Below are 25,508 nucleotides of genomic sequence, written 5' to 3'. Positions count from 1 at the left end.
CTTGTTTTAGTAAATAAAATTATGACTTGTCACTGAAATTTTCCTCTAACTCACATATATTTTTTATTTTGCATGCATTACTCTGTTTGATGTATTTTAGTATATCCTCTTTTAACTTCCCAATTAAATGATCTTTTTATACTTATAAAAATGTTGAAACGGAACTAAAATGTAGGTTATTAAAATTAGAAAAGACTGTATTTGTAAAAGTTACTGTTTATCATCAGATATCTTTTGCCCCTTATCTGAAGACAGATGTTCTCAGAAACACTGGGCATTTGCAGGAAATGCATGTATGCTATTGCTGGAATATCCTCTATCTGTCTGAAGTAGTCCTTCTTTTGAGCTTGCCTTTTCTCTGTTCTTCAAACATTACAAATTACACTTCATGCAAAACAGCACTATAATTCAGATAAAAGTTTTAGAACTTGAAATGCAGATTTGTATTTCAAGTAAATAATGTTCTTGTTCTAAGTGTGTGTCATTTTACATGAATATCCAGACTCCTATCTAATACAATAACTGGATTCTTTTCAAAGTTATTATTCACCAAGGAAAGTCACCTCTCTTACATTTTTACCATTCTTGCAGGTGTGTAGCCTGGACATATACACATGTCTGCTTATTTGTAACATCTCTTCCCAGAGAAACAATAAAGTACACTTAACTTAGTTCACATAGAGATGTTAAAGAGGATTGAAGATTATAGGAAATGTAACAATGTGAATAGATCATGTTATTAGAAGATTGTTTTAAACGATGAGGTAGCCAGATTTGTATTTTTTTGAGATGGAGTCATGCTCTGTCACCCAGGCTGAAGTGCAGTGGCGCGATCTCGGCTCAGTGCAACCTCCGCCTCCCGGGTTCAAGCGATTCTCCTGCCTCAGCCTCTCGAGTAGCTGGGACTACAGACGCGTGCCACCATGCCCAGCCAATTTTTGTATTTTTAGTAGAGATGGTGTTTCACCATGTTGGCCAGGATGGTCTTTATCTCTTGACCTCATGATCCCCTGGACTCAGCCTCCCAAAGTGCTGGGATTACAGGCGTGAGTCACTGCGCCTGGCCCCAAATATTTATTGAATGAATAGATCAACTTGCTGAAAATCTGAATTTTTGTGTGTGTGTGTGTGTCGGAGTTTTGCTCTTTTGCCCAGGCTGGAGTGCAGTGGCGCAGCTCACTGCAACCTCCGCCTCCTGGGTTCAAGTGATTCTCCTGCCTCAACCTCCCTAGTAACTAGGACTATAGGTGTGCGCCACCGTGCCTGGCTAATTTTTGTATTTTTAGTAGAGACAGGGGTTCACCGTGTTGGCCAGGGTGGTCTTTATCTCTTGACCTCGTGATCTGCCCGACTCAGCCTCGCACAGTGCTGGGATTAAAGGTGTGAGCCACTGCACCTGGCCCCAAATATTTATTGAATGAATAAATAGATTAACTTGCTGAAAATCTGACAATTTTTTTGTTTTATTTTGAGATGGAGCCTCGCTCTGTCGCCCAGGCTGGAGTGCAGTGGCACAATCTCGTCTCACTGCAACCTCTGACTCCTGGGTTCAAGCGATTCTCCTGTCTCAACCTCCTGAGTAGCTAGGACTACAGGTGTGCACCACCATGCCCAGCTAATTTTTGTATTTTTAGTAGAGATGGGATTTCACCATGTTGACCAGACTAGTCTTGAATTTCTTGGCCAGATTGGTCTCAAACTCCTGACCTCGTGATCTGCCCGCGTTGGCCTCCCAAAGTCCTAGAATTACAGGCGTGAGCCGCGTGCCCGGCCTGAACATTATTGTCTTGAGTCCTAACCTGTTGTGTTCTACCCACCTACGGAAACTTGCTACCTCTCAAATCTAGTATGCTTAAAGCCAGTCTCTGCTGCTTTCCTATCAAAACAGTTTCTCAGCTTTCCTATTTTGGCCAAAGGCACTCTCCAAGTTCCCTAAGTTCAAAAATTGGTTATGAAGAATAAGAGATAGTATTCTTTCATGTCATTACTGTTATCCCGCCTTGTCATAACAGCTTCTAAATCTTCAGTCTCTCCTTTCCAAGTCAATGCAATCATTACCAGATTGTTCCAAAGCAGTGTTTTAGCCATGTCAACCCTTTATTCAAGTGCCTACTCTGAACTCCTGACTGAGGAGACCACAAGTCTACTTTTCTGAAGAGCCTTCAGGGTACTGCACAATCTGTCCTTTTTTTCTCTCTCTTCTCACTTCTGACTCTCCAGCAATAAACACTAGTAGCAATGGCAATAAACATAACTCTTACTTAGTGTATGCCAGGTAACGTTTAAGCACTATTTTAAGTGTTTTTAATATATTAAATTATTTAATCCTCAAATTAAACAATAATAAGTAATTGTGTATATTGCAATGCTAGTAATACAGACATTAAATAACTTGTATGTCTAATAGAAACAGGATTTGAGCCCAGGTAGTTTAGTTCCCAGAGTGTGTACTTTTAACTAATCTGCTGTTGTGCCTTTAAGTAACACTCTTCTTTAAGTTAGGTCACTGTGTTTTTTGTTTTGTTTTGTTTTAAATGTGTCTTTTAACATACCATTTGCTCTGTTGTAGCTCTCTTCTTCCCATATGAAAAAATTTCCCCATCTTTTCCCACTGTTAACTAGAATTTCCTGTTTTTGTTGAGGTGTAATTCAAGTCTCATAAAATCTGCCATAGGTATTTCATCCCATAGCCTTTTTCCCTCTAAGTTTCTGTCAACTCTTCCCACAATATTTTAACACATTTCTTCTTGGCTTGTGTTGTTTTGTTTATAGGTTTTATTTTGCCCACAAGATTTTAAGATTAATGTTATCTGCATCTTGATGCTTTCTCAGTTCAATTTCTCTTTCTAGACATTTGTAAAATGTTACATAAGGTTAATGATCCTAGGCCTCATCCTGATTCACTGGGCAAACCCATACTTCTCTATCTAACCAGACAAAGCAGTATTTAAATCTCAGCTCTGCCTAAGTGTGACCTTAGGGTAGTTACACTTACCATCTTTCTTCATTTGTAAGCAGTAGAAAAGAATATCTACATTGTGGAGTTGTATTGAATATTAGGGATAATATGTGTAAAGCACTAGGACACAGGGGTTTCTTTTTAAAAGGTCTCTATTCATGATCAGCTAAACAGCATAATCATTTCTATTTTCTTATAAGGCATGTTTTATTAGTGTCAATATTACAAATTTGTTCAGGCTAGAAATAAGATGGATTATTGTGTTGTTCCCAGGGTTCCTTTTAGAACCTGTCTTGTTGAAGACTCTTCTATTAGCAATCCGCTATCTTCTGACAGACGGGCTATTTATAATAACAAGCCAGCAGTTCCCTTATTTCTTTAAACCTCTTGATTAGGTGCCACCTGGTCTATATAATTTAGTTGCATGTAATTTGTTTATTGGATGTAAAATACTTAGTGCATTTACCATAATTTGAGCTAATAGCTCTGATCAGTCTCCTTAAAAAGGCAGATTGCCAATACGATTTAGAAGGCTTTATGATGTAGTTTTCAGTTTTGATGTCTGTTTTGGATTTGCATTTGTTCACTGTGCATGCTTTGTTTCGTGAATCTTTAAGTTCTTTGCTTCCATCTGACACCATGTGTTTGAGGTTGCATTTTATGAATAGGAAACTTTGCAAATGCTTACTAAATGATTTAAAATTTATTTCTGCCTCGTGTGTTCTTAAAAATACCAGCTGCTGCTTAGTTGAAAATGTAATTTAATTTGACTGACACATGAGTTTTATAGTTCATAAACATGGATGTATTTTCCTTGTTTGTATTCATAAGCCTGTTAGTCCATATGTTAATGTGTTCTTTGATTTAATTTCATTTATTTATTTTAAAAATCAATAAAAACAACAGAAACCTTGGGAAAGCCTTCATACTTGCTATATTTTTGAAAACATGCTTCTGTTTTTTGGAGATCACACTTAGGCCTACAGAATTTCTTCCCATTTTAGTGGTTTCCTAAGGTATCTATTTTAGGAGTTTTATTATCATATTAACAGAGAACAGCTTTTGATATTGATATAATTTTGTACTGTATTTATAGAACTAAGTGCATTTTGGATGTGTGAAATACGTATTTCTCCTAAGTTGTTTGGTACAGTTTTAAAAGCCTAATGGCTAGATTTAGCTAAACATGGTAGACTGTTATAAATCCATTCATGTATATTGATGACTCTTAATAATTTGAGAGTGAGAAAGCCTCTTGCAAGATTATTACTTTGTCTCTTTTCTCCAGAAAAGTTTATATGTAGACAACCGCAGATTTAAGGACCCCCTGAAGACCGGTTTGGGAATTGGGATAGTACAGGGGTCCCCAAGCCCCCAGCCGTGGTCCGGTGGCTGTTAGGAACCAGGCCGCATGGCAGGAGGTGAGCGGTGGGCTAGCAAGCGTTACTGCCTGAGCTCTGCCTTCTGTCAGATCAGTGGTGCATTAGATTCTCATAGGAGCATGAGCCCTCTTGTGAACTGTGCATGCAAGAGATCTAGGTTGCACGCTTCTTACAAGAATCTAACTAATGCCTGATGATCTGAGGTGGAACAGTTTCATTCTGAAACTATTCCCTCGGTGGAAAAGTTGCCTTCCACAAAAGCAGTGCCTGGTGCCAAAAAGGTTGGGGACCCCTGGGATATGACATATATATGTGTAAGTATAAGACACTGTATAAGATCTTGAAGAAAAATACAAATAGATTAATATAAATACTGTAAGCAGGGAGCAATTAATATAGGTGCATGTGGCATAGGGGTACAGGACAGGGCAAGCCTCATGGAGACGATGGAATTTGAAGTACTGATAGGCATTCAGAAGACAAAGCCATTTCTACACAGGGTCAAGAAAGCAACCAACCTATTTAGCTATCCATGAGTACTGAAATTTCCTTAAGGATAATGACTTTCTGATTGACCCTCAAGTTCCACATTGTGTCTAGCTTGGATACAGTTATCTTTAAGCTCAGCAACTACTTGCTGAATTCAGCCACAGTTTTTACTCATTGTTGTGGTTTCTGAGACCACTTTTCTCTGTGTTCTAACATGTTGCATGTTTGCCTTCATACATATTTTTATTCAGGGAAAAAAGTTAAATGATGTAATTTTAATGACTATGTGCATTGGTTGGCTTTAAAAAGAAATTTAAAACTTAAGTTTGGTATTAGCAGGAAACAGCTTTTGATATTGGTCTAATTTTTTATTTCTTAAATTGTGTCTTTGGCAACAGTTACTTTTTGGGTGTGGAAAGAAACATTTCTCCTCAGTTCCTTGGTTAGCTTTTTGGGAAAAGTTAAAATGGTCACGAAAGCATCAGATAAACTAATGGTAACCCCAATGGAGTATACTTTTGTTTACATAAAAGCCAAGTGAAGTCTGTACTGCCATGGTAATATCATGCAGAAATAATAAGTTAATATATGTAACAAATAATCAAGGTTTATAGACGACATTCTTAAGAGATTATTTTTTTCCTCCCTTTGGAAAGTAGTGATATCTAAGGGGAAGAGGGTATGGGGGACTGGCATTTTCTCAGCATTCATAGTTGGATGACAAAATCCACCTAAAAATAAAACGTACTCATATGCAAAAATACTGCACTTACTTTTTTGATTATTGACCTTTCTTTGCACAACTAAAACATACTTTTCACAGTTTTGTTGACTGGTTGATTTCTTGCCATTATTCCTACATTAGAGTAGTGGGTCCTGTGCCAGCGAACAATCTATATTAATTAGTTTTAAAAAAAAATCACTCTGCGTGATTTTATCTCCTGTGTTTATAATGTTATAATATGAGCTATTAATTTAAGCACATTTAAAAAATACATTTAATTGATTTGAGTAATACTTTATAAGTGCCTGCCCTGTGTCAGGCTATTTCATAGGTGCTGTGGAGGCTGTGAGATGAACAAAGTATTAATTTCTTGGGGCAGTCATATCTCCTACAGATTTAGTTTTTTTTGGTAATAGGATAATATTATTCTTATTTATCCACACTGTTGTCTCTTTCAGAAATCTAACTTGAATTGGTGGGATAGTTTTAGAGAAGTCAAGAATAATGTAGAAGAGAATTTTTCACTGTGCCAAGTCAACTGACCTGACTGGGGTTGAATATGTAGAACTCATTTCTCTTACCTAGCTTTCAGATCCAGAGTCTGAATAATTGCATATCCTTTTTATATTTGGGAACTTGACTCTGGGCTTTCCCTGACCCTTTGGAACATGACTCACGTTTTATTTTTATGGAATTATAGCAGAGTGTTGAATCATTATAATGCTGATAACTAAAATGGAACTAATATTAGACTTGGAAATTCTTCTAAAAAATTAATATGCCTGTTTCTTAAAAACACTTAACACTCAAACACTCTGAGACATACCAGTATGGAATGCTCATAAGGTAATGTATTTCAAGAGTTTGTTACTGAAATTAGTATCCAGAACTACATATGTTCAAAAGTATTTCAGGTATTCAAAACTATGTATATATATATATATATATGTTTGCCCTCCCAATTTTTATTTTATTCAACCAATATGCAAATAATGGTCTGTCTGATCCTTCATTTTTGCTGATAGTCTAAAGGTCATGCAATAAGTAGTTTAGGTCTGGGTTTATTTTTACTTATAACAGAAAAATTATTTTTAAAGTGAGATGCAATAACATGTTTTGACACTTTTCAGATCTTTCATGTAAGAAAATTCTGCCACACATCCGACTATATTCTTATGGTGCAAAGGTTACTATTTTGGAGGCTAGCTTTAGGAAAGATCAAATAGCTAGATAGAATCAGAGTAAGCAACTTCAGCCTGCAGGTATTTTTAATTTTTTAAAAAGCTAGTTTCTAAAGGAATTTTACAGAATATTTTGGATGATCAAGCTAGTGATATGAATTGGTTCTATCTGACTTATTTCTATGTGTTAGGCATGGTATTAAGCATTTTAAAAATATTATTTTACATATGAGAAGAATATTGTCATTCTCATTTAAAAGGTTAGGAAACTGAGGGTTACAAAAGAAGTAATTTGCTCAAGTTCATCCCACTAATTCATGGCAGAGGTGGGAATTGAATGCTCAGGGTCTGGAGACTCCTAAACCTGATTATAGCAAGTTTCTACCTCTTTAGAGCAAAACAGATTTATTACTTTGGGTCCTTTTAGTGTTTTAGCTTGTATCCTCAGCCTTTATTTACTTCAGTAGGTTTTTATAATCAATTGTAAAATATCTATATGTTTCAAGAGCATACCTGAGATTTATTTCTACATATGTTCATAATCTAGTCCTAGGTATATAGTATAGACTTGTTGATTTAGAGTTGAGGGACACGGTGACAAACCACTGTCTTCCTTATAACATGATTTTTTATTTTTTGATTTGCAGGTTTTAAATGCACAGAGAGCAGGATACAAGGCAGCCATAGTTCACAATGTTGATTCTGATGACCTCATTAGCATGGGATCCAACGACAGTAAGTACAGGTATCACTTTTCTTCTCTCCTGTTTGACAGATCATTTGTAACTAAAAATTAACAGGATTTTCCTTCTCTCATTTTCTTTTTAAAAAGCAGAATTTCTTCTCTATCAGATAATCCCCCGTTCTTAACTCTCTTTGGATGATTTTATTCATAGTAGAGATGAAAATGACTTTCTTTTCTGAACAGTTTTTTTTAAACGTAAGTGTTTTGTTTATTGATGTTTTGTTAAAAACCAAAATTTTAACAAAAACTGGGAGAAACAGCTTTAATAGGGATAAACATGCTGAGTTAAGAATGCCATAGAGGGCATTTTTTAATTTATTTAGAGATTCACAGCATTATTTTAGGGTCTGCACATAAACTAAGTAGCTGCTATAATCTGCTGAAATTCCAAAGCCACATACTTGTGCTTCCTTACACCAGTTGGTTAGTATCCCTTTGTCATACACTGGCATGTTCGTAGTTTTTCATTTCAAATAGGAATGTTTTTCCTTACTCTCTATTAATTATTGGCTTGTAGGGAACAACGAGCCAATTTTAGTGACATAACTGGCTATAATAAGACACTGACTTTTAAGCTGTATGCCTCACTTAATGTAGTTTCTATCACTCAGGGCACTATGGGGTTTTATCAAAACCTTTCTAATTGATACTAAGATTATTTACTGTCAACACTTATGATTAGAATTTATTTTATTTTGTTTTGAGTGCATAACCACAGTATATTTTGCTATTAAGTCCTATTGATTCATATTTTCAAGGTAAAGTGAAGTATAGACATAAAGCTATAGACTGATAGAAAACACTGGAATGTATTTAGGAGTTTAAATAACTACATCCTGAAAAGGAAATATTTTATATTCCTTAACCAAAAAGCCTTATTTTTAGCTTATGACAGTGTTTTCTGTTGTTTTTGTTTTTGCCCTTCTTTTTTCTTTTTTTTTTTTTTTTTTTAAGATGGAGTTTCACTCTTGTTGCCCAGGCTGGAGAGCAGTGGTGCGATCTCGGCTCACTGCAACCTCCACCTTCCAGGTTCTAGTGATTCTCCTGCCTCAGCCTCATGAGTAGGTGGGATTACAGGCACCTGCCACCATGCCTGGCAAATTTTGTGTTTTCAATAGAGACAGAGTTTCTCCATGTTGGTCAGGCTGGTCTTGATCTCGTGACCTCAGGTGATCTGCCCGCCTCAGCCTCCCAAAGTGCTGGGATTACATTTGTGAGCCACCTCACCTGGGCATTTTTGTCCTTAACCCTAATAGAGTGAGGCAAAATTATAATATATAAAAGGTAAAATTTATTAATGCATTTCTTAGGTAATTTATTTATATTTTAAATTATTATTTTAACCTCCTAGCTGATTAAATCTTTATGACTGTAGAGTCCATTAAGTACCCATGAGAAGTTTTAGCATTTCAAGAATAGTTTGACAGCTACTACATGGGAATTATAGGACTTACTTAAGTGAGTTTACTTATCAAATAAACTGGTAATGTTAGTACTGCCAATTTGACACATTTTACTTCTCCTCCTTTAACTATTACCCTCTTAAAAAAAAATATTCCAGTTGATACATCCCAGGGTCAGTAACTTTTGTGATCAGTATACATTTATTGGCAAAATGGAAAGCATGCATAGTCTGAAAATAGATAGGCCTGAATTTGAAATCAAATCCTACTTGTATCAGTTGTATAACTTTGAGCAAGTTACTTACTCTTTGTATGTTTTGCCAAAGTTCCAAGCCCAGGATTTAGCAAATCTTCAAGACTTTCTCAAGGGCTGAATATGTTTTGGATTGAACAAATTGATTATTATTTGTAAACTATTTACTCTTTTGACATGTTTTCAGTAAAAATTTTTCAGGCTGAAATTGTCAGTTCCGTTTATCACTTATTTTTTCTTTATAATACTGTAAAACCTTTTTGTGATAATCATGTCAGCTCCTAAAGAAAATATGTTCAATATTAAAACTAGCACATAACCATATAAGCCTGCTGTTTCCATGGAAATGTTTCAACTGAGTTGTTATTCAAAGACTGCTCAGCATTTTGGTTCTTGACTTTGTTGCTTAGATTATTATCTGTGATATTTTGCTCCATCTTTGCCCATGTGTTTAAACATTTTATATGTACAGAGACAAATGTTGTAAAGATGTTTACCATTTTCATCTTTACTGTTACTTGGTAGAGGTAAGAAAAGCATAGATTTATCAGAAGAGGCTTGTATCTGTCCCTCTTTTCAAGGCCTTCCCTAGGAATACTGGTGTCGTATACTAAGTAGAGATACTAACGCCTGGAAACAAAAGGAAGTTTTAAAAGCCTCTTCCTGTTGACACTTCACATGAGGAATATACCAATTTTTATTTCAGCCAGAAATAATGGATTAATTCAGTGAGCCAATAACATTCTTTATCTTTAGGAGACAGCAGAAAGTGGTAGGAAGGATACCAACTTCAGAAACGGGAAATATGTGTTTTTTCTAATACAGACTAGTTGATTTATGAGCCAGGTACCTGCACCCTCAGGAAAGTTACTTAATCTTTGTAAGCCCATTATTTTCATCTATAATAGTGTGGATAATTTTAATAATTATTTGACCTGATGAGTTTGTGAAAATCTTATGAGAGAAGATATATGAGAAAACCCATGCAATGGCAGAGTGAGAGGAGCCTAGATAAGGAATAAGAAGCCTCAAGTTTGAGTCCAAACTGTGCAAATATCTAACTGTATAACCAGGTCAAGTTATTACTATCTCTGGGTCATTTTTTTCTCCTTTTTTTCTTTGATTTCTTCCTTCAACAAATGCTTTTTGACAGCCTACTGTGCACTGTTTTAGGCATTGTGACTATAGCAAGTAATGATGCAGTCAGAGGCTCTGCCTTCATATCTTTCATTGAGGTAGTAGAGTGCAGTAGTTAAGAGAGTACTTTCTGGGTACTGCCTGTCAGGGTTTGAATCCCAGCTCTACCACCTAGTAGCTGTATGACCTTGGATACATTACCTACTATCTATATGCTTCAGTTTTTCTGATCTGTGAAATTGGGATAATGATAGTACCTAAGTCATTTAGTTGCTATAAGGATTGAATGAATTAAAGCCTGTTAAGCATCTAGAAGACTTCCTGGCTCATAACAGTAATTTAATGGTTGTTCAGCTATTATTATTGTGATTATTATTTTATTGCATTCTAGAGTGGGAGAGAAGAAATGAACACATAATCAAATAGATGTGCTATAATGTCAAGTAGTGATAAATGCTATGAAGAAAAATATCAGTTAAGGGGATATAGAATGACAGAGATGAAAGGAAGGCAGCTATTTTAGATAGGGTGGTCAGAGAAAGCTTCTGTGAGGCATTGCAATTTGAGCACAGATCTAAAGTTAGTGGCTGAGTCATGCAGATTTCTGAAGGAGGGTATTCCAAGGAGAAGGAACAAGTACAATAACTCGAAGATAAAGCATGCTTGGTGTTTCCAAGGTGTGGCATAAAGCCACAATGGCTGGATTAGTGAACAAGGGAGGGAGTGGCAGGGGATAAAGTTAGAGAAGGAGCCAGGGGTCAAATATGATGGGCCTTATCAGCCGTGATAAGGACTTTGGAATTTATTCTAAATACGTTTTAGGCTGGGTGCAGTGGCTCAGGCCTGTAATCCTAGCACTTTGGGAGGCCAAGGTGGGAGGATTGCCTGATCTTCGGAGTTCGAGATCAACCTGGGCAACATGGTGAAATGCCGTCTCTACTAAATATATAAAAAATTAGCCAGGCGTGGTGGCGTGCATGCCTATAGTCCCAGCTACTTGAGAGGCTGAACCACAAGAATCACTTGAGCCTGGGAGGCAGAGGGTGCAGTGAACTGAGATCGTGCCACTGCACTCCAGCGTGGGCAACAGAGCGAGACTCCATCTCCAAATGAATAAATGAATGGATGGATGAATGAATAGGTTTTAAACAGCTGTGTAATATGACATATTTTATAAAAGGAGCACTTTGGCTGTTCTTTGGAGAGAACAGAGAGAAGATTTATAAAGTTGCTGCAGCAGCCAGGCAAGAGTGATTTTGGTTTGGAGTATTAGTAGTTAAAGTAATGAGAAGTGGTAGGAATATGGCTATATTTTGAAGCTGACAGGATTTGGTATAGGGAGTAAGGGAAAGGGAGGAGTCAAGGATGACTCCAAGATGTTTAGCCTGAGAAACTAAGTGAATGTCTATGCTGTTTACAGAGGTGAGAAACAGAGTTGATCAATTGAGGGAAAAGAGACATTCAGAGTTCAACTGAGAAACTTTGTTTGAAACATCTATTAGGAAATCAAATGGAGATACTGAATGAGCAATTGGATATACGAATCTGGAGAGGTTGGGACTGGGTCATTCAAATTGTAATTTATCTTTGTTTGGCAGTATATACCTCACAGAGTTGTTTTACAGATCAAAATAAAGTAGAGTGTTTTAAAAGTATTTTGTGAAGTAAAACATACTTAGTGTTTTGTTTTTTCTAAGACCACCAGATCGGGCGCAAAGGAACCAGCGACTAGGCAAGGGTAGGAGCAAAACTGCAAGTTTATTTTGGTCACCTAGCTTCAAGGGAAGAAGGTGGGTGAGGAGAGGTCTGTTGGCCTCCGGCAAATGAGGCCCACAGAGTTCCCCGTGCTGCTCTCGGACGGACAGTCCCGACCGCAGTGGGGAAGCTGGGAAGTCCGCGCGTGGCACTCGTCCGGAGCGGCTTTTCTGGGAGTGGGAGGGCGATAGGCGGGGCACGGGCGTGTCCGGGGGCGTTCCGCAGGTGCGACCAGGTAAATCTTGGTCTCTTCAGATTGACGTCACCTGGCGCATGCCCAGTTGGTCTGCACCTTCCCGGGCGTCGGCTGCATTTTCGCGCGCGCGGGAAAAGTTGGGGGATGAAGAACCCGGAAGTGCGCCATCTTGCCTCCGTTCGTCCAAACAGTCCAACCTTTTATTGGTAATAGTGATAAAGGGGCGCCGTGGTCTGTCTGGCTACTTCCTGCTGTTAAGGGGCGTCGTTAAGGTCGGGGCCCATGGTTGGCATTTGGAGGTACGGATGAAGAATAAAATAAGGCACAGTATTATTAGTATAGGAACGAGGTATGGAAGCATTTGTCGGAATATGGGCAAAACCCAGAAGGAAGGTCCCGGCAAGGTTGGGGTGTTAAGGTTTTGTATCTGTTTTTTATTTTATTGAGGGTTTGAATGTTAGTGTCTACTAGGCCTGACTTGCTAACATAATAGCAGCACTCTTCTCCAAGGAAGAGACAAGTGCCTCCTTTTTCAGCTGTAAGCAAGTCTAGGGCTCGCCTGTTTTGGGCAGCTACTTAGGCTATTGAGGTAGTTCGGCGCTGCAGGGAGGCCAGGCTTTCAGCTGATTCCAATAACTAGAGGGAGGAAAACAGCCCGTTTTTTTTTTTTTTAACGGGGGTGGCGTAGTGGCATGGAAAGTTGCTGGACAAGCTCTGCTACTTCTGCCTGGCTGTATAAAGTTAGACTGGGGACCAAGGACACGGGGACATAGAGGGATCAGTTAATGGCTGTATGGTTAAGAGTTTTAGAGAGAGATCAGTTGCACGAGAAATAGCCTTCAATGGGGGCTGTGTGGCCTCCATTGGGTGCCTGAGTATGATTACCTCAGGATGAATTTGGAGTTGAATAACGGAAAGGAAGGATTGGGCAGTTTGGACGAGAAATAGCCTTCAATGGGGGCTGTGTGGCCTCCATTGGGTGCCTGAGTATGATTACCTCAGGATGAATTTGGAGTTGAATAACGGAAAGGAAGGATTGGGCAGTTTGGACGAGAAATAGCCTTCAATGGGGGCTGTGTGGCCTCCATTGGGTGCCTGAGTATGATTACCTCAGGATGAATTTGGAGTTGAATAACGGAAAGGAAGGATTGGGCAGTTTGGATTTCTGGTATAGTGGCGCCTGGAGTGTAAGTGAATTGTGGGATGTTTGACCAGTTGTGTTGAAGGCCATGGGCAGGGGGCTGCCACTAGGTGGGGGCCTTCTAAAGCCTCACAGAGGAAGCAGTGGGAGAGATTGGTTATATTCACAGTGTAGGTTAAGTCTAGCCTTTGGCAGATAAGTGCGAGCCATGAGAAAGGGGTCTCTATTGTGTGGAGAGAAGTTTGATAGCCTTAAGGAAGACAACTGGCAGAACTATGTACTACTGAGTGTGTTCGGCTGTCTTGTGGCCAAGTTTCAGTGATGAGAAAAAAATTGCCATACAGTAGGCGGACTAGCAAAGGTCTGAGTGTATGAGTGAAACAGCAATATAAGTATAAAATGAGACTTCATTTTCCGTGTAGTCACGGAGTGTCCCTTGCCACTGGAGATGTTCAATGAAGGTTAGGAGATGGGAGAACCACTGCTCTGGACTATTGTCTGGAGGTAGATATGGGTCTGGGGTTATGTATTGAAAGTCTGATAGGTTTATGTAGAAGATGGTGAGAAAGCGAGCTAAGCGCCAGGGGTCAGGGAGCATGAACTAGTTAAGAAAGTTTTGTAAGTTTGAGGCGAGTGGGGGAAAGTTGAACTGATGTCCACTGATTGTTCCCGGTGGGGGCCCTCTTTAGCTGGGAGATATGAATCCAATGCTTGTGTCCTAGGAGTTTTGCTGCTGTATGTGTAGACAGGAGGACAATGTATGGGCCTTTCCACCTGGGCTGTAAGTCTTTGGCTTGGATATCTTTTATGTATACTTGGTCTCCAGGACTGAGGGAGAGATGTGGGTTGTAGGCATCTGTTGGAGGAGGGTGTGTTAACTCAGCGTGTTGTCTTAGGAGTTGTCTGAGAAGAGTGGGATATGGGAGGTAGTTCGCCAAAGGGGCTGGCAGGGAAGGTATTTGTTGGAGGGTTAGGGGCCGTCCGTAGACTAATTCGAACGGATTGAGGCCTGTTGGGCCTCGAGGTGCTGCCCGCAGCCGGGTCAGGGCTAAAGGAAGGAGAGTTACCCACGACTGCCGGGTTTCGATTGAGAGTTTGGTGAGCTGCTGTTTGATGAGTCCGTTAGCCTTTTCTACCTTACCAGAAGACTGAGGCCTATAAGGGATGTGGAGTTTCCAGGTGATGTGTAGGAGGGCTGCCACCTGTTGGACTACCTTAGAGATGAATGCTGGACCATTATCAGATTGAAGAGTGACCGGGAGGCCAAACCTAGGAATAATATGTTCAGCGAGTATAGAGGCAACAATGTTAGCGGTTTCTCCTGTGGTAGGATAGGCCTCGATCCACCCGGAAAAGGTGTCCACAAGGGTTAAGAGGTATTTGAATTTTTTATGTTTTGGCATATGTGTGAAATCAATTTGCCAATCTTCACCTGGTTGGTGTCCTCTGAGTTGATGGCTGGGATGGGGATTACGCAATGCGCCTTGAGGATTTGCCTTTAGGCAGGTAGAGCACTGCTGGTTGATTGTAAGTAAGTGTTTTTGTAGTGTTGGACAGTGGAGGAGGGGATTTAGGAAATTATATAAGGCTTTGGGTCCTATATGTAAAGAATTATGTATGTCTGTTAGAATGGTATGGAGTTGTGTTTCAGGAATAACTAGTTTGTTATTAATATAATCCAGTCACCCGTAGCTAGTTTGGCTGTTGGATTTTGTAATAGCTTAGCCTTTTCTTCCTGAGTGTAATTAGGGGCATACTGGGGGAAGAGAAAACAGGCGGAAGGAGGCTTAGGGGTGGAAAATCCGGCGGCTGACTTGGCAGTGATGTCAGCGAAATTGTTGCCAGCTGCTACCGGGTTAGATGAAGTTTGGTGCCCTTTACAATGTATAATGGCTACCTTGGAAGGTGCCGACAGTGCATCTAGTAGTTTGAGTATTTGGTTTTTGTTAATAATAGGGGTACCGCCGGTGGTTAAAAACCCTCTCTCTTTCCAGATGACTGAATGAGTGTGTGCGATTAGAAAAGCATATTTAGAATCTGAGTATATGTTTACTGTTTTTCCTTTTGATAGTAGGAGTGCCTTGGTTAGTGCAGTGAGTTCTGCCTGCTGTGATGTGGTCCCTTGTGGTAGGGGTTTTGCCTCCAAAACTGTGGAAGAGGTAACTACTGCATATCCTGCCTGTCTGTTTCCTTGAGGGTTGATAAAGGAGCTGCCATCCACAAATAGGGTTAGTTGTGCATTCTGAAGGGGCTGGTCATGCAAGTGTAGGTGGCTGGGGGGCTGAGCCTCCAGAACCTCAGGACAAGAATGTTTAGTATGGAGTGGTTTAAGAGAGCCTGGCAGTAAAGTGGCTGGATTTAGAGAGGAGCAAACTTCTAAAGTAACAGTGGGGTCTTCTATGAATAAGAGATGGAAAAGCTGGAGCCGGGATGGAGTTAAGTGGCTAATACTTTTATGAGAGATGAGATCCTGAAGACGGTATGTGGAGAAGACTGTCAGATTACTGCCTCTAATGAGCTTTTTTGCTTCCTGGGTCAGGCAGGCTGCCACTGCTAGCGCACGCAGACAGGGTTGCCAGCCTTGTACAGTTGGGTCTAGCTGTTTGGATAGATAGGCCACAGGACGGTGGGTGTTACCGACAGGCTGGGCTAGGAGACCAACTGCCACTTTCTGCCTTTCATCTGTAAAGAGTTGGAAGGGACACTGGAAATCAGGCAGTGAGAGAGTGGGTTGTGAGAGAAGGCAAGCTTTTAAGCAGGTGACATGAGTCGAGATTAACTTGGGGTTGGACAAAGGCCCATGTGGGGTTTCTTTAACTGCGGCGTATAAAGGTTTGGCTAGGATTCCAAATTGGGGATCCAATGTCTGAAGAAACCTATTAGACCTAGGAGGATTGAATTTCTTTTGCATCTTGAGGGGGAAGAAGGTTACGTATTAGGGCCATGCGGTCGGTAGTTAGTGACCGGGTTGTTGGGGTGATTTCAATTCCTAAGTATATGACGGTTTGGCAAGAATTTGGGCCTTGTGTTTAGATACTCTATAACCTAATGAGCCTAAATGGTTGAGGAGAGTTGCAGTGTCTAGAAGAGAGTCTTGTTTGGTAGGGCTACAGATTAGGAGATCATCTACATACTGCAGAACTTTGCTATTTGTGAGAGGGCAAGAGGCAAGGTCTTTCGCTAAGGCCTGACCAAAGAAATGGGGGCTGTCCCGGAACCCTTGTGGGAGGACTGTCCACGTCAGTTGAGTGGGGTATGTGTGTCTGGGTCCTCCCATGTGAAAGCAAAAAGGAACTGGCAGTCTGTGTGTAGGGGTATGGTAAAGAAAGCATCCTTAAGGTCTAGCACAGTAAAATAAGTAGAATTGGTGGGGATATGGGACAGAAGGGTGTAAGGGTTGGGAACTACAGGGTGCGTGGGACGGGTGGCTTCATTGACTAGCCTAAGATCCTGTACTAACCTATACGTTCCGTCTGCCTTTTTAACTGGAAGTATTGGAGTGTTACAGGGGGAATGTGTGCGGACAAGAATATGTTGGCTAAGTAGTCGCGTGATAATTGGCTTTAAACTTGTAGATGTGTCGGAGAGAGAGAGAATTGGGGGGCGTTTGGGAAACGAGTGGGATCTTTGAGCTTGACGAGAACTGGTGGGTGGTGGGCAGCTATGACCAGGGTGGAAGTGTCCCACACTTGAGGGTGTACAGAAATAGGGAAGATGGGGGGTGGCGACATAGGAGGAGCCTGTGCACTTGCACAAAGCATGAGCAACAGGTCATGAGGGGGTTGAAGGGGAGTGGATGAGTTGGTGGGAATGTATATGGAGGCCTTTAAGGTGCTCAGGATGTCTCGGCCTAGTAAGGGGGTAGGGCATGAGGGTATAATGAGGAACGAGTGCGCAAAGTAGTTGTTGGCCAGGCAGCAACTGAGGAGTGGGGTTTTTCGTGGGGTGGATGGCTTTCCGTCTACTCCTACTACAGAGATATCGGATGGAAGGCTAGGTCCAGAGAAGGACGGCAAAACAGAATAGGTAGCCCCGCTATCTATTAAAAAAAATTATTGTCTTACCCGCTACCAGGAGAGTTACCCGCGGCTCGGCGAGGGTGATGGGGGTCCCCGAGTCTTGGCACCTTCAGTTGTCGTTGTCGTCCAGATGTAGGAGCTGGAAGGAGCTCCCAGGATCCTGGGAAAGGGGGTCACGTGGAGACGCAGCACCTGTTCTCAGGGTGGGGCAATCAGACTTCCAGTGTCCTCCCTGCTGGCAAGCAGGGCAGGGGCTTGCTGGTGGACGAGGCTTAGGACATTCATTGGCCCAATGTCCTGATGCCTTGCACTTATGGCAAGGCTGCGTTGGGGCTCGGGGACCTTGCGGACACCTATTGGCATAGTGTCCCGCCTTGCCGCACTTATAGCAGGCTCCTTTGTAGCCTTAGAGTCTGCGGAGTGTGTACTCTCTGGTCTGGGGTTACAATTGGGCCGTAAAGCCGCTGCTAGGAGTTGGGCCTTCTGTTTGAGGCGTGCCTGTCGCACTGCCTCAGCCATCTCCTCTCTGGAGTTATAGACCTTAAAGGCTAATTTAACCAGATCTTATATTGGTGCCTGAGGACCATCCTCTACCTTTTGAAGTTTCTTACGAATGTCAGGAGCTGATTGAGAAATGAAATAACGCCAAAATGGTGGCCCCTGTGGGGGAGGCCGGATCTAACCGGTATATTGGGTTAGAACCTCAGTCAGCCTATTTAAGAATGCGGCTGGATTTTCTTCTGGATTTTGAATAATTTCTTTTAATTTGTTAAAATTTACAGTTTTGTTTGAGGCTGTTTGCATACCAGCCAACAACACTGAACCATTATGTCTCGCCTACGGCGCCCAGGCTGGTTTGCTTGGTAGTTCCAGTCTGGGTCTGCCGAGGGTACTGCTTGCTCCCCTAGTGGGATGGTGGCATCAGTTAAATGTAGTTGGTTGGCGTGCTGCCTGGCGGCCGCTAGGATGCGCTCTTGCTCCTCAGGGTTTAGGGTGGAGGTTAGGATAACCTGGAGGTCATGCCAAATTAAGTCATAGGCCTGACAAAGATATCTAAATTCCTTTATGTAAACGGTGGGATTAGCTGAGAAATCCCCTAAACGCCTTTCAATTTTGGAAAGATCGGCCAATGAAAAAGGGACATGTACTCTGACTACCCCCTCCGCCCCAGCCACCTCTCACAAAGGCGCTAACACTGTAGGAGGGTGTGGGGCAGGAGTGGAAGCATCAGCAGGGCACTTAGAGCGGGTGTGTGCAGAGACAGGAGACTCAAGACAGCCAGTTGGGGGCCCCGAAGGAAGCACAGGACTGAGTGGATTACTAGTAGGTAAGGAAGAGGAAGGAGGAGTCCGGGCGGAGGGAGGAGAAGTATAGGGCGGAAGTGAGGGAAACCCTAGATCCTCCGGCTGAACAGAAAGGAATGAAGACTCCTCTTTTTCGGGTTCCTGTGAGCCGGCGTCCTTGGCTAGCATAACTTGGGCCGAAGAGCACTGGCTACACAGGTCGGGACGAGAGCGTAAGGCCCAAAAGCCTTGTATGTACGTAATTTCAGACCACTTGCCTAACCGCTGGCAGAAATTGCTGAGGTCGGTCAGAACATTGCTATCTAGGGTGCCCTCCGGTGGCCACTGAGACTGATTGTCTAGTTTGTATCGGGGCCACGCCACAGTGGAAAGGAAAATTAACCGCTTCCTCCTAAGGTCTTGTTCAAGCTGTAAGGTTTTTAAATTGGCTAGGAGGCACCCCAAGGGGTGCTCTTTGGAATTTGGACTGGGGGTTTCCCATTTGTTTCCTCTTTACCGACACAATGGACCCAATGACATGGGAATGGATCCCTGCCTGGCTTCAAAGCGTCCTTTGGAACCAGCAGAGACAGACGAGAGGCTCTTGAAGCCTAAGTGGAGATTACCTTCAGGCGGACGTCTCCGTCCTGAACGGGTCTCCCGAGCCACTTGGTGGCTCCAAATGGACCCCGGACCTGCGCAGGATTTCTGGCCGAGGGAGGTAAAGAGGAGACAAGGGCACTTACCCCAGAGAGGCCGTGAGAGTGAGGGAAGCGGGTCTCAGGTCCTGGTCCGTCTGCGGCGTGGAGCGAGGAGGAGGAGGAGGCTCCCCAGACCCTGGGGCCCCGAGGAGGGGTCTCCTCCCGGGTTCGGCACCAACTGTTTTGTTTTTTCTAAGACCACCAGATCGGGCGCAAAGGAACCAGCGACTAGGCAAGGGTAGGAGCAAAACTGCAAGTTTATTTTGGTCACCTAGCTTCAAGGGAAGAAGGTCGGTGAGGAGAGGCCTCCGGCAAATGAGGCCCACAGAGTTCCCTGTGCTGCTCTGGGATGGAGTTCGGACAGTCCCGACCGCAGTGGGGAAGCTGGGAAGTCCGCGCGTGGCACTCGTCCGGAGCAGCTTTTCTGGGAGTGGGAGGGCGATAGGCGGGGCACGGGCGTGTCCGGGGGCGTTCCGCAGGTGCGACCAGGTAAATCTTGGTCTCTTCAGATTGATGTCACCTGGCGCATGCCCAGTTGGTCTGCACCTTCCCGGGCGTCGGCTGCATTTTCGCGCGCGCGGGAAAAGTTGGGGGGGATGAAGAACCCGGAAGTGCGCCATCTTGCCTCCGTTTGTCCAAACACTTAGTTTTCAGTAGATAATGTTGCCATTTTCAAAATGGTTCCTCATATTTGCTTACAATATTTTCTCCCTTTTTCTTAATCATTTTATTAAAGTAAGGAGCTTTCTACATACATCTCTTTAGATATCATAATTCAAAGAAGCTACGTTACTTCCAATATTATTAGCCAGTAGTCACAAGCCAAAGGTTCTTCCTTGAGTTTGTCATAGTATCTTCATGAAAGAATAAAACATCATACACAGGGTATATAATTGCAAGTTTTAAGTATCAAAATAAGCTTTAAACTCATATGTGGTAGAGAAAGTATCTTAGCAAGATAGAAAATATCTCCCAAATATGAAAAATATATATAGTCTTATAACAATACCTCTGCATCTATTAAAAAAATGAAATAATGCCTATAGCTCCAGCTACTTGGGAAGCTGAGACAGGAGGGGCACTTGGGCCCAGGAGTTACAGGCTGTAGTATGCAATGGTGGCATCTGTGAATAGCCACTGCACTGCAGCCTGAGCAACCTAGCGAGACCCTGTCTTTAAAAAAAATAAAAATAAAAATAAATGATGAGGTAGAGCTGTATTTATTGACATAACAGGATATCTGATCTGTATCATTGTGTAGAAAAAAGCTTACACTTTAAACATTGTATGATCACATTGATGTAAAAAATAAAATTGTATTGATCACATTGATATAAAAATAGTGATTAAATATTTCTTGACTAATATTTTTTGTTTCTGCCCTCTTTGGGCTTTGGGGCTTACATGTTTTTGTTTTTTTCTGGTGTGTGTGTGTGTATGTGTGTGTGTGGAGGGGTGTGTGTGTGTGTGAAAGACAGAGATGTGTGAGAGTTGAATGTTTACATTTGCATAAAACAATCTAGAAGTGAAAAAAACCGTACTCTACCAAGGATATCAAGATTTTAAACCTTGTCTTTATAAGGATGAAACAATAACAGCAAAATAGATCAGTGATTTATAAGTTTAGGGGGAGGGGTTGACTGTATGAGGGAATTTTGGTGGGTGATGGAACATTCTGTATCCTAACTGTGATTGTGGTTATAATTGTATGTATTTGTCACAACTTACAGAACTGCTTATTACTTCAAATAAAACATTTGTCCTGGGATGGGAAGGATTATGGTTTTGTTTTGTTTTCTTTTGCTTTACTTGCCTCCCCCTCTTTTAAACGCAAATGGATATGCATTGTTTTTAAAATGCAGAACAAAGTTATTTTGAAAACTATAAAAACGAAACAAATGGGCCTTCTCTAAAACCAAATGTGTTAAACTAACTCACAGCTAATAATGAGGATGCTTTTTCTATTAGCAACATTAAGAGGATTGTTTTTATTTCTATTCCTGAGTAATGGGTAATTTTTACAAAATTCTTTTTGGGTGGTTGATTTTGGTTATGAATATGGGTAGAAGAGTCAAATATCTTAAGATACCAATCAAACACAAAGCTTTGCCATGAGCGCCAGGCTTATGAGGAAGTAGAAATTTACCCAGCTTTCCTACTCTATTCCCTTTCTCAACACCTGTCAGCCTTTCAGTCTGGAAAGCCAGAGATGTGTGGCATGACTTTTTAGATTGTTGTGAAGTTGTCTTTTCTTATATTCTCTGGCTTATACCTCTCGTGGAAATGGGTATGTAAAAGAAGCTTTTTCTCTTTTTCATTTAGGAATTAAGTTATGTGTGGGAAGAAAACCTAAAATTTCTTCCTCATCTTTCTTCTCTAACAAATTATGTCTAGAGAGGAAGAATCAAATGGAAATATTAACAATAAAAATTATATCTCCATATCATAGACTATTGAGAGAATTCAGATAATGTATATATGCAAAATGTTAGCTTTGTTACTGTAAATGTTATGTTTCTCAACTATTTTGATGATGAATACAATCTGCAATCTGGAAAATCAAGCAATAGACAATCAAAGTTGATTATAATTGTTTCCAGTTGCATTTGCTGCTATTATGAAGAAAGTTAAGTTGATTATACACTAAGTATGGGCTTTTAAGAATAATTTTATTATTCTTTTATACAGTTGAGGTACTAAAGAAAATTGACATTCCATCTGTCTTTATTGGTGAATCATCAGCTAATTCTCTGAAAGATGAATTCACATATGAAAAAGGGTAAGTAATGGATATAAAAAATCATGTTGCTTAAAATTCTTCTTTATATTAAGGTAGAATTATATAATATTGTAATCAAGATTATGTTTCAGAATGAACTCTGTAGTGCTAAATTATCCCTTTTTAAATCATTATGCTTTTAAGATGTAGTATTTTAAAGTATTTTAGTACTTTTTCTTTGTATGATTATGTTGAAAATGTATTCATGCTAGTGAGAGTAAGTCACCCTTCTTGCTAAAACGATAAAATAACTTTTCATTTTACAGTTTAATCAAACTACTAGTATTTTAAAACAATGCAATTTATGTTTATATGACATTTTCTATTAAGAAATGTTTGTATATTACTAAAAGATATTTTATATATTATAAACACAGAATCCAAAACATTGTGTTAAGTGACTAACATTTACAAAGACAAAAAGTCAATTTTCAAGTTTTAGAAGTTTGATTTGAATGAGAACTTTTATATGAAACTCTTCTCCCCCACCCCCACAAAATAATCTCATTGCAAAGATAACATGCGGACTGAAATTAACTTGAGGCACAGCTGTCTCAGCTAATATAGAAAACATAGAGAAAATGGTACAATGAACACTTCAGAACTTCTTCCATGACACAGATCCCCAAAACGTAGTGGACAAGAACAGACTTTTGTCTAAGAGGAACAACAACAATAATAATAATAAAAGCAGCCAATATTTATTCAGCATTTAGCAAAGCTGGGCACTCATAAAGTAAGACTTCTATATTTGTTATCCATTTCATCCTCACAACAACCCTCTAGTGGTTGTTATTATTATCACTTATTATCTACATTTGCCAAAAGAGGAAACTGGCGCAATGAAATCCAATTCTAATTATTTAGGGGGAAAAGAAATCCATGAAATTTGTGTTTGAAAATGCATAAAAAAGAAGAGGGCAGGGTTTTCTGTTTACTGTTATTGTTAGTTCCCCACTACAGTGTTGATATTTAAAATACTGTTCACATATTATATGCTCAGAACATTAAGTTAAGGAATGTAATTTTGGAAGTTGTATCAAAAACAATTGCACAAAGTGATGTTTTGTCAGCCATGTTTGCTTGGTTAAAAGAGAGGAGAATTAGTACTTGCTTTTACCTCAATATTGCTCCCCCATTTAGAATACTTCTATATATTTTAATATGTATTTTAAAGAGTATTTTTTGTTTTTAATTATAAAACCATACTTTTTAAAATTAAAAAGTAATATATAGATGCTAGCAAAATATGGAAAAATTGAAATAAAAAACATTAAAGTGCAAGTCTCTGTATGACACTATTGTCTAACAACGACTGTTTTTTTTTTTTTTTTTTTTTTTTGAGGCAGAGTCTCGCTCTGTCGCCCAGGCTGGAGTGCAGTGGCGCGATCTCGGCTCACTGCAAGCTCCGCCTCCCGGGTTCACACCATTCTCTTGCCTCAGCCTCCTGAGTAGCTGGGACTACAGGCGCCCGCCACCGCGCCCGGCTAATTTTTTTTGTATTTTTAGTGGAGACGGGGTTTCACCATGGTCTCGATCTCCTGACCTTGTGATCCGCCCGCCTCGGCCTCCCAAAGTGCTGGGATTACAGGCGTGAGCCACCGCGCCCGGCCACAACTACTGTTTTTTAAAAAAACCGTTTGTTTTTCCCCGTATTTGATTATTCACATTAATTAGTGATCACATGTTCATAAAATGGAACCATACAGTACATAATAATTTGTAACTTGCTTTGTTTCCTTAATGTTTTGACCCTTTCTAGGCGAATACAAGTTTACAAACTCTCTTATCCCACCTCTTGGCTACAGATATATTGTGGCACTGAAAAATGTTTAAATTTTAGAAAGTTAAATAATATTCCAAATAGAATTTGAGGCAACACCCCATAATCAAGCAAATTAATGTATCTGCAATAAATATATGACTATTTTTTTCTGTCAGTTCACTTTAAGTTGACTGTCAAATGAATTGCAAACATTGTTTTTTAAAGCTTTTTAGGTTTTAGAATTGGTCATAAGGAATTGTAGAGCTGTACATAAAGATCTATCTATCTTATCTATCTATCTATCTATCTATCTATCATCTATCTTATCTATCTACCTACCTACCTACCTATCTACCTATCTATTTATCTGTCTATTTATTATCTACTACCTACTTTACCCTCAAGCCCCCTCTCTTTCTTTCAGTGGGCAGAACTAGGAACTATATATGGCTTTTAAAGATACAGTAAGTCATGAGTGTATACTATTGCTTTCAATTTAAATTCAAGAGCCTAGAATTTTTACTTTATTAATCTTAAATGGGTATTTTATTTTTCTATGCTAAAAGACACCAACATAATAATATATTGTCTTTTCTAATTGTAGAGTATATACACAACAGACTCAGAAGAATATCAATGCTAGTACCAACATTTTTTTAAAAACAGTTCTTTCTCTGCTTAGAGTATATCATAATATATAAGTTCAAATTTATTATTATTATTATTATTTTATTTTATTTTTTTTTTTTTGAGACAGGCTGTTACTCTGTGACCGAGGCTGGAGTGCAGTGGCATCATCTCAACTCACTGCAACCTCTGCCTCCTGATCTCAAGCGATCTTCCTACCTCAGCCTCCCCAGCAACTGGGGGCTAAAGGCAAATTATTTTTTTAAAAGATAAGTGAAATAGTCTGTGTGCAGATGTTATAAATTGAAAACACAGGTTTATTTGATTCATTTGCTTTCAGAGTTTAGAGATTGCTCTCCCTACTCCCAAGTGTGATTTTAAAAATTATATATAAACTTTAAGTCAAAATCAGTGAAACAATATATATTCAAAGAAGTTCAGATTCTAAGTATCATCCTTCTTGTCCATCTTGTTCCTCTCCTTACCTTATAAGTAACAATTTAAAAAACATTTAATTTATTCTTTAGTTCATTAAATTTAAAAATATATAGGAAAATATATCTCCTATCTTCCTCCTATCTTCTACCCTTACTGCATAAACAGTATTCCCCATCCTGCTTTTGACTTAATAGTTTATCCTTGAGTAGATAGAGATATTCTTCATTCTTTTGTACAGCTGCATAGAACTCTTATTTTGTGGATGTTCTAGTTCAATCAGCCAGTCCCCTGTTGATCAGCATTTGAATCGGTTATGTTATTTTGTAATTAGAAATACTGCTGTAATGCATAACCTTATGCCTAAGTGTTTTCATGTTTTTGCCAGTATAGTTTTGGAATAGATTTCTAGAAGTGGGATTGGTAGTTCAGAGGTAAATGTATATGTATTTTTGCTAGATATTGTCAATTCCCATCCATAAGGGTCACGCCAGCAGTTTATGAGGGTGTCTCTTTTATTGTAGCCTCACCAAC

At 40.1% G+C, this 25,508-nt stretch overlaps 1 protein-coding gene across 10 annotated transcripts in view; it reads left to right on the top strand.

Moving 5' to 3' along the window:
- The window catches only part of RNF13 (ring finger protein 13), a 198,603-nt gene that overhangs the window by 101,031 nt on the left and 72,064 nt on the right, over positions 1-25,508 (top strand). For 8 of the 10 annotated variants that reach the window (XM_033212341.1, XM_033212336.1, XM_033212331.1 and 5 more), the window contains 2 exons: positions 7,383-7,470; positions 22,057-22,147. In XM_033212341.1, the coding sequence (XP_033068232.1) occupies positions 7,455-7,470; positions 22,057-22,147 (107 nt within the window). In that variant the 5' untranslated portion in view covers positions 7,383-7,454. Of the gene's footprint in view, positions 1-7,382; positions 7,481-22,056; positions 22,148-25,508 lie in introns of all 10 variants that reach the window. The other 2 variants (XM_033212340.1, XM_033212339.1) reach the window with 1 other exon arrangement.

Source organism: Trachypithecus francoisi, unplaced genomic scaffold (genome assembly GCF_009764315.1).
Source record: "Trachypithecus francoisi isolate TF-2019V2 unplaced genomic scaffold, Tfra_2.0 Lachesis_group0, whole genome shotgun sequence".
NCBI classification, from domain to species: domain Eukaryota; kingdom Metazoa; phylum Chordata; class Mammalia; order Primates; family Cercopithecidae; genus Trachypithecus; species Trachypithecus francoisi.
The sequence above is the reverse complement of the archived record's forward strand: the minus strand, read 5'-3'. Positions and strand labels throughout refer to the sequence as shown.